This window comes from Eucyclogobius newberryi, unplaced genomic scaffold (genome assembly GCF_026437365.1).
Source record: "Eucyclogobius newberryi isolate DKJ021-1_F unplaced genomic scaffold, fEucNew1.0.hap1 SCAF_9, whole genome shotgun sequence".
NCBI classification, from domain to species: domain Eukaryota; kingdom Metazoa; phylum Chordata; class Actinopteri; order Gobiiformes; family Gobiidae; genus Eucyclogobius; species Eucyclogobius newberryi.
In genome coordinates this window covers 36,837,388-36,851,750 of record NW_027316532.1, presented here as the reverse complement: position 1 = coordinate 36,851,750, position 14,363 = coordinate 36,837,388, and the positions used below count along the sequence as shown (strand labels likewise).

The following is a 14,363-nucleotide window of genomic DNA, read 5'->3' as shown; positions in this document are numbered from 1 at the left end:
TATATTTTGAGGTATAAAATAATGAATACCAATCAGACCTTTGACATTCTGACACATGCACAAATGTTTGCACACATAAGTCCACTGAAGAACTCAAGATGTCAGACTCATTTATGTTGATGTACCTGAGCTGTAGAAGAGGAAGCTGGCATGGTCCGCATCGATCGCCACGGTGATGGGTCCAATGGTCGCCACGGCATCTGCCAGTGCCTGCTCGTCGCCTTTTGGGATGAACCTGTAGTCCTTAATGTGGGCCACTGCCAGTCTGCTGTCATAGTAACAAGACTGCGTGTCCTGTTCAGAAATACACACTGATCCTGTGGCTGCCAAGTATTACACTTACAACAACAAACTGTGATTCACTGTGATAGGACGACCAGCATTAACGTCAACAGCAAATCTTTACTCATGTTCATTCCTTAGACCACTCTTGATAAACACTGACCACAGGCAAAAGTTATATTGGTTAAAAAAAAGGCTTATCTTTGTCAGGTTGGCTTTTCTGAACAACTTTAAAGGATCAGCCCTCATAAATACATTTAGAAATTCACCCAAATCCCTTTTTTTGGGGGCAAATTTTCCATCTTATAGTGGACTTCCTTATACAAATGTCTTAATGTTTAGTCAGATCATAAATAAATCATAATCATAATATAAAATGATAGTGTTGCCCTACCACTGATGTGTATGGGTATGTGCTTGTTGACATGAGCCCATTGCTGATCACATAGTCGTACGCGTTGGCCATCCACGCCCCGCTGCACCCATATGTCCCGTACGATTTGGAGCAGTCGACTAAGTTCTGCTCACTCAGGGACACAAGCTGGCCCGTCTGTTTGTATAGCTGCCCCTCTATCGCTCCAGTGGTGCTGAATGCCCAACAGGAGCCGCAGTACCCCTGTCAAAATGATTTAAGACAGTTTAAAGAGGTTCGGGACTCAAGCCGTTTTAGCAGGCGAAAACTTTACCTGGTCCTTGACTTCGCTGACATAGCCAGTGTTCCTGTAGTCGACGAAATAGGAGTCGAATTTGCGAGCGCTGGATCTCAGTTTGCGCGCCGAGACCGCTTTGCCCCGCTTCACAAACTGAGCGTCTATCCCGGCGCCTTGGAGGACTTGGTATTCTTGTCTCGTCTGAATAAGAAGATTTTAAAGTCATTAATTTTCTAACTTCATTGATGATTGATGATGTGATATCTGTGTTTTGGAGAGAAGTAGACAAACACTTCACCAGATCTCCGTATTTATTCATAGCCATGGCAAACCCTCTCGAACCCGTAAGAAACCCCTGATTATTGTCTTCAATCAGCCGTTTGTTCTCCTCCCAGATCGCCCTCCTCTGGATGTCGTCCTACACAATGACAGAAACATGAAAGACAACAGAATCTGAGCACTCATTGTCAGAGTAGAACTGCACCATGTGAAAACAGCATGTAGTAACTATGTAGTGGGTTTAGGATTAATACTCCTGATTGTAAATCTCCAGGGAAATGGTAAAATTTTTTGGGGGGAAATAATATGAAAACAGGGCTGTAAATGCATTTACCCTTAGTGTGTGTGGGCATGTGCATTAACACTTGCATACACCGGAACATTTGCTTATGCACACGTCGTGTGTGGACACGTATGAGGATTGTAACCTATACTTAAACACAGAGGTGTCTGCATGCACATATGTGTGTGGACACGTGTGAGGATGGTAACCTATACTTAAACACAGAGGTGTCTGCATGCACATATGTGTGTGGACACGTGTGAGGATGGTAACCTATACTTAAACACAGAGGTGTCTGCATGCACATAATGTGTGTGGGCATATGTGTAGATAGAGTTCTGTTCTATTACATAATGTTGTTCCACTTAATTAGTGTTTGGATTAAGTATTCGAGACAAAATTAGGCCTTAACCTAAACTAAACCACCTTTAAAAAGAGTTAATTAGCTCTGGTTAATCAGACAGTGAATTTAGTGAATAAAGTCAGACCCTCTCTTCATAGTTGATGCCATAGTTGGATTTCCACATGTCCCAGTCTGTCACAGCCAGTTCCTCTGAGTCCAGGGAGGCCACTCGAGGAGGTGCACACAGCAGCAGAGAAAAGAACAGCAGCACCACGACCTGTGGAGCTACAAGATAACACACACAGAACACTACTCTCAAGTACTGTACTGAGCAGAGTTTTAAATCACACATAAAAACATCTTAAGGCTGGCTTTTGGACATTTATTGACTTTATGCTACGGAGTTATTGTGTGAATGCGTGAATTTGAACAATAATTTTGATGACCCCTCAGATATACAATCATTCCTCCTGTAGGTTCATCACTGTGAGCACAAGCAGCCCTGATTCTAGTCAGTCATTTGAATAGGCAAACAAAATCATGTTACATTGGGTAATATAGGTGTCATGTCATTCATAATATATAAAGATTCATATTTTGAATATTTAAATTTTCAAAAATAAGTGAAAATTGCATCAAAACCTGTGTACAGCGTAACACAGTAGTGACTCGCACTCACCTGCATGGTTGTGAACACGCTCTGTCCCCATGTCTGCTCAGCTCTGCTCCCTTCCTCACCTTCACTCTCCATCATCCTTATATAGCCTTGCAGTAAACACATGTTTTGCCTGGACTTTGGTTTGAATCCCTAAATCAACACCTGAAGATCTTATTAGTCAACAAAAATAGGATACATCCCTTCAGGTTCACAGTAACACCTCTATTATCATTTGGACAGAGCTGCAATATTGTGAATCCTTCAAATGGCGGGTTATAATCATGGTTATAATTGGCCAAAACATCTGACACACAACTTTCCAACAACATAGAGAGGGTATATGTAATAATGAGGTAAATGTACTGCATGTTACTTTTACTTGCATAACTTAAAATGATATACTACTCAAACAAATATTTCTTCTCAATCATAGGTTTTAGTATTTTAGAGTAGTATATGATTTTAAGTGACTTCCCAATCACAACAACAGTGCAACTTTTTAAAATGCACAATGGCCTATTTTATTTTCTGGGACAAATGGTTGTATATAGTGCATGGATCATTAAGATATGTGAGGGGAGATAGACAGTAGCCTCAGTAAAAAAATAAAAATAAAGATGAGCAAAAGCATAACTCCATCAAAAGAGTCACATAGTGCACCTTTAAGACATTGGTTAATTGTTATCATGATATGTGAACGTTGACATAACACGGCCTACAAATGTCAAATAACTCACACAATATGCTTTCATTTGGACGACTCTATAAACTCTATTCAACCCTATTAAACTCTATTAAACAATTGTCTTCGACGCTTTAGTGCACTGAAACGACCGGTGAGCGGCAGCGCCCCCTCGCGGCCCCAGAGCGCCACTGTCACTGCAGATGCGCTGACGGTCGGTGTCGGTGCGATTATGTCCGCGTCCGCCAACACCCAAACACAGTGCGGCAAAACAGGCATCGTCTCCGTAATGAACGATTGCGCCACCACCAGAAACATGACTCACGAATGAAGTGCACTGGATCATGTCTTTTAAGGTAAATTTGACATCACTCTTTGACACGTAGAAGCTGCAAGGCGGGGGCCCCCACGCAAACACACATGACAGCTCCAGAGTGCGTTCAGACACAGCGGGTTTTAATTTAATAACGTGGTGCAATGAAAGGGAAATAACCCAGAGGAAACAGACGGGATCAAATGGTTTTGCGGACGTTTTCCCTGTGAGGAGAAGTGTGTGGTGTTGTTGTGTGGTGGTGTTGTTGTTGTTGTTGTGTGGTGTTGTTGTGTGCTTGCTTGCTGGCTGGTGCACGCATGTTTTGCTTGCACACAAACTCCTGCTGTCCAATGTTTTGATTTGCTTCCTATTCGCTTCCTTAACCAATCTAATCAGACCTCGAACATCTCCATTTAAATGAGTTCATGGAAATGCTCCAGTAATTCTCTTTCCTTGCCTGCATCATGTCATTACACACTCATTATTTTGACTCTGGGCCTTTTAAGGTTAGATGCATACATTTTATTCGACTATATAACACTGTTTTGTATGTTAATGGCCTGTGGTGTGTAGTGTTTGAAAGGTTTTTCACACATCATTATGAGACTTTGCTTGGTTTCACACAGTCAGGTCTTTTTAACTTTACAGCATATGAGTGATGCTGATCTTAAATTATTCAAGGCATTATACCGTTCATCACCAGAGATTTGGGTAATGGACAACAACCTTGAATGGCTCATATTGATTTATTTTGATAGCGCCTTTTGCTGCTATTTCTTTTTAGAAGAAGAAATCGCAGGGATGTATTTTACGAGATTAGAGAATAAAACTATACTATCACAAATAAGAGTCAAACTTATAAGCAAAAGAATGCATTTAATTGTCAGATTATATCGTAAATGATGTAGTAACAATGATGTTGCACATTTATCCTTCTATGGATGATTATATGATTGTAATGTTATTATACAGTAATCACATAAAGAAAGGCCTTTGTAGAACAATAATAAACTTGCATTTAAGGGACTCTTTGGTAGCTGAAAGTAAAACATTTTCTTTCTTTCTATTTCTAATTTGAATTTCTATAGATTTGAGTGATATTTTATCTGAAAAATCCAAGTGGTCCGTCTTAAAATGACGAACGCAATTGCATAGTCAAAGCCATTATAGCCTGTGTGCTCCATTGTTTTCTCCCAGCTCACGTGCTATAATACTATAATGGTGGTTTGAGGTCAGCGTGTGTTGTGTGTATTTATTACAGAAGGAAACTCCCCTGGCTAATGCAGTGTTTTGGGCGGCGCGGAAGGGGAACCTGGCTCTGCTGCAGCTGCTCCTGAACTCTGGACGAGTGGACTCTGACTGTAGAGACACGGTACGCACCACCACCAGCGCGTGCGTCCATAAAACTGTGCAGCAAGGGAAGTCTGAGCTCCTGCATCCAGGACGGGGGGGAAATAGTGGTAATAAATGGCATCAAGCCTGAAGTTTAGCTTTTGCCGTTTATCTGTGTCATTAAATGAAGTCATAAATAATATCACGTCTTAAAAGCGAATCAGATTAAACATTACTGACCCTTGCCTTGCACGGGTGTTCTTTAATAAACATAGATCGTGGAGATAGTGCCCTAAATGTGCAACATCCAGACATCTGATTTACTCCACCTTCTATTATCTTATATTCATAAAAATGTCCCCGGAGATGTTTGTTAGAAATATACTTTATTAAAAAGCAACATATCTAAAACGTTTGCTGATAATGACAATCAAAAATGATGTGATCTCTCAAATGTAAATCTGTTGTACATGACAGCGGCTAAATCACTGTAAATGTAATAAACTATACTGTGAGATTTTATCTTTCTACTTTTACAACATTTCTTTACAGACAATTATGCCAACAATGTTTTGTGAAAAGGACTCGGGATCGTTTCTCTTCCAACTTCAAACTCGCAAAATAAAATAAAATAGACCAATGGGCAATACACAAGCTATTATTGTGAGAAAAAGGTCAAATCATTCCCCAAATAAAATTGACCACAATCAATACAAAAATAAATAAGATGTATTAATATTTTATAAGATTTTATTCACTTCCTAGTATTTAGTTGCAGATATCCACTTCTCCCATTCATCTGGAGCTTTGTAAATCCTGTAAAATACTCTCTCTATACTTTCTTCTGACCTTTATTATTTTTTCATCCTGGTGTATAATATAATCCACAATCTCTTAGACGCCGCTAAAATTTGATAAACACGGCAATGCTGTAAGTTTCTATGTGAATGTGTGGAGTTTGGTGGTGCCTGCTGGGATTGTGCAGTTCTAAAGGGCAGAAAAAATGACTGGGTCTGGATTTCCTTTTACACATATTATTTTAGTGGCCTTTTATTGTCTTGAAGATTAAAGCTGTAGACTTTTGGAGAGTCCATCCCTCACTGTGGTTTGTGTAATTGTCCTGTCCCTCACTCACAGCATGATGAGGGTGATCATTAGGAGGAGTGGCAGGTTTGTGTTTGAGCAAGAGCTACGTACATTTAACAGATCGGGTCAGGTCAGATCACAGTTTGATATTATATAGTCGCCATATCGCTCAACACTGCTGTCTTTGTACATGGCACTATGTAAATGCCCGTTTTAAAATGCATCAAAACCGTGTATTCACCACAGGTATTCACAAACATGCGGCTGGCGTTGAACATGAAGCATCAGACCAATGCTAGTCGACCCTAGACCAAGAGTTCTGTAATCAATAAATGCGTTAGAGTGTTTATGCTTAACAAGGAATTGCATCTTTAGCAAAGGGCGTCTGATTAATTGCCTGTTTTTCTGCTCAGTATGGGACCACAGCCCTGATGGTGGCCTCCTACAGCGGACATTATGACTGTGTGAAGGAGCTGATCATGCAAGGGGCTGACATCAACTATCAGAGAGAGGTACAATTCAAACCAGGATACAGCTAACATTATTTTAGTTGATAGAATAATTACTCATCTCATTGAGCAATTTTCTTTCTTTCTGCTAAGGATTTAATTTATAAAAAATCTGGTTTACTCTGCATGTAGTATTATTTGTCTTATGCCAGCTATTTTTATTATTATTTTTTCTTTATTTGTATTTTCCTCCCTCCATTCCCTATTAAGATATGAGAGGTCCTGTTTACAGGAGTTTTGTTGATAAGAGTTTTTGTTTTTGTTCATAAGAGTTCTTCTGTTAAGATTTTTTTTTTAATTAGACTTCCTATAAGTTATCTGTCCTTTTCCTCTGTATCTACTTGCGTTGTAACACCAACATTTCCCCATGTGTGGACAATAAAGGCATATCTTATCTTATCTTATCTTATCTTACACCTCTGTGCACCTGCTTTCCAACTCTTGGAAGCTAAGCAGGACGTGGCCTGGTTAGTACTTGGATGAGAGCCACTGTGGGGCGCTAGAGGAAATGTTGTTGTGTCCTTAGGCAAGACACTTCACCCACATTGCCTAGTAAAGCGCTTGACTGCCTTGAAGTGCTATATAAATACACTGTAATATCTCTTTAGCCACTGATTCAGAGGATTCAAAACATGGTTGTATATGTTTTAAAAATAAATTAATTGCGTAAATGATGATTATGGCTGTAAATCTGTGGTAAATTAGTGACAATAATGATTAGGGAAAACATTGAGAACGCATTATTGCTCTGGGACCGGGGTATTTCAGGCTAAACGTCTCAACGCAGGCGTAAAGGAACAAGTAAATAACTGTTTCTATTCTGTCCCTGATCAGACAGGTTCCACGGCTCTGTTCTTTGCGGCGCAGCAGGGACACCATGACGTGTGCAAGCTGCTCTTTGAGTTCGGAGCCTCCACTGACAGCCAGACAAAGGTGTGCTGCTGCGGGCACAATGACGCTGACTGGCGGCTGGATACGTATAAAAGTGGGGCGTATGGGAAAAACTGCTCTGATCTAAACATGTCTGAGGCAGTTAGTGAGTCACAGGATCAGCACCTTCTAAAGATAAAGATTATTATTATCATTATTATTTTGAATGACTTTTTGAATATATAGGCACATGTTAGATTAGATCGTGTAACTTCCCAAGCTGCTAAAAATGTACTGGTTTATTTGGTAACAGAAAACAGAACCCAATTATTTGCCAAATCTTGCGATAATAGAAAAAAACATTTGGATCCTACGCAACATAATCCAGACCCAAGCCTGTAGACACAGTTGCATGATTCAAAATGTACAACGATATACAGTACAAACAAATGCCTGTCCAGGCCCAGAAAGTGTGAAAAGTATTTGGATTGCAGATTTGATTGTAACAGTGTCAGAGAAGTTAAGACTACCAATATCTATAAAAATTCTACTTCCTTAACCAGTCAGCGCCGACACACTTTCCAACACCTGATAACTTCATGTTTGAATTGATTATGCAAATGCCCAAAGGTGTTTATAAATTAGAATACCTCATTTACTGGTTTATTTTTCTTTTGTGCAGGATGGTGGCACTGCTCTCACTGTCGCCTCTCAATACGGTCACTCCAAAGTCGTGGACGTCCTGCTGAAGAATGGAGCCAGTGTTCACGATCAATTGAGTGTATGTTCCTCTGCGTCTCCACACTCCACGCTCCTAATCCCTCCTCTTCCCCTTCTCCCAGCCAGGACCACCCCAGATAACCCCTCTTGTCTGGGATGTGATTTTTAGCTCCCCTCTGTGCGCTCAGTGGGAGTTCTACCTCTGAGGTTTGAGAGAGCACGGAGTAGGGCATGACTGGCATTTTACCACATCTGCAATGGAAAACAAACCATTTAGCGTTAGTCATTAGAGTTGATTTGAATCTATAAATTATATAAAGGTTATACAAATAATAATGGGACCGTTCTTTAGATCTTGGTGCACGGTTGTGTATTCGTGTACACTGACACACCGTGTAGGCATTACTGTGAATTCATTCACATTTTCACATATATTTTACTACATAATTCCCCAAAACTTTCAGGATGGAGCCACTTCTTTGTTCTTGGCGGCTCAGGAAGGTCATGTGACAGTCATCCGTCAGCTGCTGTCGTCCGGTGCCAAGGTGAACCAGAGTCGAGAGGTAAAGTATAGACATGTCCACGTTTGCATTTTCAATCATTAATGCAGGGGACACCTTGTAGTTTTGGCTGTCGTCTGCTTCATTTCTACTGCATTGATCTGTTGTGTTTGTCAGGATGGCACTGCCCCCTTGTGGATGGCAGCTCAGACAGGGCACAGTGAAGTGGTGAAAGTGCTGCTCCTGAGAGGTGCAGACAGGGATGCTGACAGACAGGTACAATCTAAGCATTTAAATAATCTATAAACAAATAATCGGGCCCCAAAGCCACATGTACAACCTCATCACAGTTAATCTGACATTCATGATTTCCTTTTCTTTTGTTTTTATCATCTAAGGCTTTAGTATAGTTGAGCAAATACAAAAACTGTATTTGCGTTGTGTACTCCTCTAAGATAGAAAATGATCCATAATCTAATGTGGGGTTTCTAATTGTATTTTATTCTTATTTCAAGGCATTAAGATGTGTTTTGTACTTTTTCGTATGAAGGATGGTACGACAGCATTATTCAAAGCCGCTTTAAAGGGCCATCACAGTGTTATAGAGGAACTTCTGAAGTTTTCACCTTGCTTTGGTCTCCTGAAGGTACAGTTTTCAAACCTGTAGTAATATAATAACATTCTGACCTTAATTGAACCTTGATTGGTGCTATTTTGTTTATTTCCCCCACAGAACGGTTATACAGTCCTACATGCTGCTGTGTTGGGAGGTGATGCACGCACAGTTCAGATGCTGCTTGGAGCCAGTGCTGACCCAACATTACCGAACAAGGTTTACATTTTCTGTCTTTAAAAAATGAAACTATAAAATGTATAATTTCTTACTTAAAAGGTCTTTGTTTTATATGTATTTTGCAGAATAACGAGCTTCCAGCAGATCTCACAAAGAACGAGCGAATCCTTAGGCTCTTACACCCGACTATCTGTAATGGACCCAGTTGATGTTGGACTGGCAACCTCAGAACTGCACTAGTCTAGAAGATAATCAGTTGTTCCACCTAAAGCCCGTCATGGAGCCTGCTACTGACCATGACCAAAGATGTAAACTGTATCATATCCAAATCGAGTCAAAATGAATGCCTGCCAAATACAAGTGCATCTGAAAAATACAACTATTGTGCTATTTTTCCATTTAATCCTGCTAGAGAGACTAATATATTACAATGTAATTAAGATTTGAGTGTTTATTTATCAAGCCATTATTCATCTGAGACGACTGTATATTTATCACTTTTTCCACAATATGTTATTTTTGAGATGCACTGGTACATCATCTCCTTCACGCTCTTGTTCTATGTATTTTGATTACCTATCGTGGTTTCATTTGCATTTGTAATAAATGTAATAAAAACGGACAGTCAAAGCACAGGTTTCAGGTTCCCATGTGTTGATGTTCTGCAATAGTATTTTATAGCTTTGTTATCAGATTTTTTTTTTTTTTTCAAATAAAATTAATATTATAAAAAAAATCACAACAAGTGAATACAACCATGAGATGATAACCCTAACCCATAAGAGTTCTATTATTAGCAGTGCTTCTTTAAATAAAGTGCTGATGATTCAGGAGCTGAAGCGCCTGTAGAACAGCCTGTCACGTGACCAATGCGGAAGTCACTACATCATTTCGCGAGTGCGGAAGAGACGCGCCTTCTCGAGTTTTCCTGTCTTAAAATGGAAATTAAGCTGTTAAAGAAGAACGAATAAGTTGTAGATTTAACGTTTTATTCAAGGCGAAACTATTTCCTTTATTTAATTGGATATCAAAGGTAACGCAACATGGCAGGAGGCAATTTACAGGTGAGTACAACTCTAACCACAATAAAGTTGGTTACGTAAGGTTAAAGTTATTCTAAAAAAGACAAAAATAAACACATCATTAACATATTTTAATAATAATGATCACACAGTTTATAGACAAGTTAATATTGACTGTCACATACAATTTAATGTCTTGTCAATTACATTGTTATGTCAGGTGTTTTACGTCACGACGTAGACTGATGATTCATTTAGGATCTCTTATTATACTTCCATGTTTAGACTGTACAATATATAACGTAAGACAAACTTGTTTTGACATTTGTATTCCATATCCTTTTACATTTTGCATAGTTTATTTAAAATGTGAATGTTTTGACCATTTCACCTGTAACTTACAAATATGCTTTTTATTTTTATTAACTGTCCATTTTTATTTGAATTATTTATTATTTTACTCAACCCCAATAACCTATGCATGGTTATCATTTTGTCTTTATTAGAAAGCTATAGATCTTGCCAACAAAGCATCTGAAGAAGATAAAGCCAAAAACTATGAAGAGGCCCTCCGATGCTATCAAGCTGCTATACAGTACTTTCTACATGTTATAAAATGTAAGAACAATTATCCAATATTGGTCATTTGTCTGAGTTTTGATGATCACTTTTGTTGATTGCAGATGAGGCGCAGGGTGACAGAGCCAAACAGAGCATCCGGGAGAAATGTGCAGAATACCTGGACCGAGCGGAGCAGCTGAAGCAGTACATCAAGAAGAAGGAGTCCGCGCCTCCCGCCAAACCAGTCAAAGAGTCGGACAGCAAGGGGTGGGAATTTTAGGATGCTGTGGTTCATTTATGTACTGACACATTTTTAAGAGAAGGTCGAGGATGTTTTGTCAAAATGATTATGATGAGTTCAGAGTGTTCTTTGGTACAGGGAAACAAATATATGTATGTAGACGATCTTCATTTACCTGAAGTCATAAAAACCCTTTATTTCACGGGACAGAAGTTTTAGAAAATGTTCTACAGAATATGAAAACATTAGTAATCTTGTGTAGAAACCAAGCCGTAGTATTTTAACAGCTAAATGATTATTACAATGCTTTTTTTTTGGTCAGAAATGAAAGTGATGATGAAGACTCCGATAAAAAGAAGTTCAAAGATCAACTCTCTGGTGAATGCAGTATTTTTTGTTTTTCTAACGACAATTAAAACTATAAGACATTATTCACTATTACCAATGACTTACTCTTCTGCATTAAAGGTGCCATTGTCATGGAAAAGCCCAACATTAAATGGAACGATGTGGCTGGACTAGAGGGAGCCAAAGAAGCTTTAAAGGAGGCTGTCATCTTACCCATCAAGTTCCCACATCTCTTCACAGGTTCCAAGAAATGCTTGCTTTAAGTGAAATATATATGTATATTTTGGGCGTGCATGTAATTTGTGTTCTTACTTTCTTGTGAAGGAAAGCGTACTCCCTGGAGGGGCATTCTTTTGTTTGGACCGCCAGGGACAGGGAAGTCATATCTGGCCAAAGCAGTGGCCACAGAAGCCAATAACTCCACCTTCTTCTCCATCTCCTCCTCCGACCTGGTCTCCAAGTGGCTGGGAGAGAGTGAGAAGTAAGATTGTTCCTATTAACACAGGCTTTAAAGTACGTATGGCTTAATATCATGTATTTATACCTCTTGTCTCACACCAGACTAGTGAAGAATCTGTTTTCGTTGGCCCGAGAACACAAACCCTCTATAATCTTCATCGATGAGATTGACTCTCTTTGCGGCTCCAGGAGTGAGAACGAGAGTGAAGCCGCTCGCAGGATCAAGACAGAGTTTCTAGTCCAGATGCAGGGTAGGACTCTACACCCAATTTACAATACTGGCACTAAGTGAAAGTCCCATTCTCCTCAATATAATACTGTGTCATTCCCGCAAAGGTGCAGTACATAAAAGAACAGACCTTTGACCTCTCTCCATTCCCCATTTATTACTTGTATCACTCTGTCATGGAAACATGCTAATCAGAGTCTCCTTTCAGGTGTTGGAAATAATAATGAGGGAGTCTTGGTATTGGGAGCTACAAATATCCCTTGGACTCTGGACTCTGCCATCAGAAGACGGTTTGTGAATAATACATTTATTTCTTAAATTATTCAATTCCAACATATTTTTTGGCTTTGAAGGTTTGAAAAGCGTATCTACATCCCTCTCCCTGAGGAACATGCTCGCTCGTTCATGTTCAAGCTGAACCTGGGCTCCACTCCCAGCAGTTTAACTGAGGAGGACTTTATGACTCTGGGCAAAAAGACTGAGGGTTATTCAGGCGCAGACATCAGCATCATCGTGAGGGACGCACTCATGCAGCCGGTCAGGAAGGTCCAGACAGCCACACACTTCAAAAAGGTGAGCTTCTAACAGTTTAATTTGCTTTAATTCATTAATTTAAATGTTGAATGTACAGAAACTGGTTGCTTTTTACCAGCCTTTATTGTGTAGAATCAAGTAATGGAAGACATTGGCATTCTTTGGTTTTATATACCAGTAGTATATGTGTATGTAACAAAATGCTTTACAAAAATGACTAAATCAAGAATAAACTATTATTTCCGCTACAACTCTATAACTACATTCAAATCAGATATACGTGTACGTGTATCTGTATTATTTATCATTGGGGGTTAAAAGATGAACACTTATGTGATTTTCCTTTGTATTAACTTGCTTTTATATATATCTTTTAATCATACGAAGTACTTTAAACTACATGACTCGTAATTGTGCTTTGGTTGGCTGTGGTCTTGCCCAGGTACGGGGCTCGACCTGGAATAACCCTGATGTAGTGGTGGATGACCTCCTGACCCCCTGTTCGCCCGGAGACCCCAATGCCATGGCCATGACGTGGGTCGATTTGCCTGGAGACAAACTGCTGGAGCCTGTGGTCTCTATGGTAAGATCGAAGCATCAGAAAGAAAGGTTTCTTCTTTTGAACCTTTTCCATCCTCTGCATCCTCGTCTTTAACTTGTCCTATTTCTCTAACACTTGGTCTTGCTGTAGGCTCAACAAAATAAAGTTTAACATTTTGTCACAGAATTGAAAAAGAATGTAGTAATCAGTATGTTAAGTTTGTTTTGACATTTCTCTTGCAGTCTGACATGCTGAAGTCTTTGTCCAACACTAAACCAACTGTAAACGAAAATGACCTGGAAAAACTGGAGAAGTTCACTGAAGACTTTGGTCAAGAAGGCTAAATGGCCATTATTGAAACAGGGGGTCAAACGAATGCTGTAAACTAGCAAATTATATGATTCTAATATCCTACAACCTGCAAATGATATGTTTACATAAGTCTAAAATGTGTATAGTTTGGTTTGTTTCATCCTAAAGTAATAATTCGGGTGAAAGTACCGTTGATAACACTTCAGCAACAATCGTGACCTCTTTGTAAATTAAATCTTACGCTGAATTTTTCACTGTGGAATGAGTTTGCTTTTGTTTTAATGTTTTTTTTTTATGTGTCAATACTTTTAATGGCCTTTTGGGTGAGTTACTGTTACTACGAACATATAAAACCCTTGCGCTAAAAATTCTATATTTGCACTTACATTGTTGTCATGTTTGTCTTTTGTTTTCACCTAAAAAAGAACAATTCAAATGTTAGGAAACGGAACATTTGTAAAACTCAAATAAACTTTTGGTGTAAAATGATAATTTTGTGTAGTGTATATATATATAATGGTTCAATAAACATTGTTAAATTAAAGATGGGTTTACTTATTGTTAAATCCATTTGAGTCAAGTGTAGATATTTAAATGCAGTTATATATGCATTGTACATTCACAATGTACAAGATGACATCATTAAGCTGCACAAAATGAATCTGGAAGTAATAACCGGAAGTCAATTTAATGTGCTAATAATCTAGATAGATATCTTATAAAATGATTAATTAAAATCCAAACTTATTGAATCTTAAATACATTTTAAATGGCAAACTAAATACATTATGGAAGGCAGTAACTGTACAGATTATT

General features: G+C 38.9%; 3 protein-coding genes across 4 annotated transcripts in view; 2 read left to right on the top strand and 1 right to left on the bottom strand.

Annotated features, from left to right (window-relative positions):
• cts12 (cathepsin 12) overlaps positions 1-2,769 on the bottom strand; it is a 3,653-nt gene extending 884 nt beyond the window's left edge. Inside the window, exons 1-6 of the mRNA XM_072438163.1 lie at positions 2,517-2,769; positions 1,983-2,122; positions 1,231-1,350; positions 969-1,133; positions 677-898; positions 126-294 (exon numbers count right to left, since the gene is read on the bottom strand). Of these exons, the coding sequence (XP_072294264.1) occupies positions 126-294; positions 677-898; positions 969-1,133; positions 1,231-1,350; positions 1,983-2,122; positions 2,517-2,547 (847 nt within the window). The 5' untranslated portion in view covers positions 2,548-2,769. The remainder of the gene's footprint in view (positions 1-125; positions 295-676; positions 899-968; positions 1,134-1,230; positions 1,351-1,982; positions 2,123-2,516) is intronic.
• A 597-nt stretch (positions 2,770-3,366) lies between these two features.
• Positions 3,367-9,935, top strand: ankrd29 (ankyrin repeat domain 29). 2 transcript variants are annotated; one of them, XM_072438165.1, is made up of 10 exons: positions 3,367-3,533; positions 4,752-4,862; positions 6,322-6,420; positions 7,252-7,350; positions 7,970-8,068; positions 8,472-8,570; positions 8,685-8,783; positions 9,058-9,153; positions 9,241-9,339; positions 9,426-9,935. In XM_072438165.1, the coding sequence occupies exons 1-10, from the start codon at positions 3,522-3,524 to the stop codon at positions 9,507-9,509; spliced, it is 897 nt and encodes a 298-aa protein (XP_072294266.1). In that variant the 5' UTR covers positions 3,367-3,521; the 3' UTR covers positions 9,510-9,935. The 2 variants fall into 2 exon arrangements, with proteins under 2 accessions (XP_072294266.1, XP_072294267.1); XM_072438166.1 differs by lacking the exon at positions 7,252-7,350.
• A 253-nt stretch (positions 9,936-10,188) lies between these two features.
• LOC140353561 (vacuolar protein sorting-associated protein 4B-like) lies at positions 10,189-13,802 on the top strand. The gene is made up of 11 exons (XM_072438161.1): positions 10,189-10,364; positions 10,829-10,940; positions 11,006-11,150; positions 11,447-11,502; positions 11,593-11,712; positions 11,797-11,953; positions 12,034-12,182; positions 12,369-12,450; positions 12,514-12,733; positions 13,137-13,277; positions 13,478-13,802. Exons 1-11 carry the CDS (start codon positions 10,344-10,346, stop codon positions 13,577-13,579), a joined length of 1,305 nt encoding a protein of 434 aa, XP_072294262.1. The 5' UTR covers positions 10,189-10,343; the 3' UTR covers positions 13,580-13,802.
• The last annotated feature ends 561 nt before the right edge of the window (positions 13,803-14,363 follow it).

Coding starts and splice junctions, on each gene's coding strand:
- ankrd29 (XM_072438165.1), top strand. Junction 4,863..6,321: donor ACTCTGACTGTAGAGACACG/GTACGCACCACC, acceptor TTTTCTGCTCAG/TATGGGACCACAGCCCTGAT. Junction 9,154..9,240: donor CTTGCTTTGGTCTCCTGAAG/GTACAGTTTTCA, acceptor TTTCCCCCACAG/AACGGTTATACAGTCCTACA.
- LOC140353561 (XM_072438161.1), top strand. CDS start 10,344: ATGGCAGGAGGCAATTTACAG. Junction 11,713..11,796: donor GTTCCCACATCTCTTCACAG/GTTCCAAGAAAT, acceptor TTTCTTGTGAAG/GAAAGCGTACTCCCTGGAGG. Junction 12,451..12,513: donor GACTCTGCCATCAGAAGACG/GTTTGTGAATAA, acceptor TTGGCTTTGAAG/GTTTGAAAAGCGTATCTACA.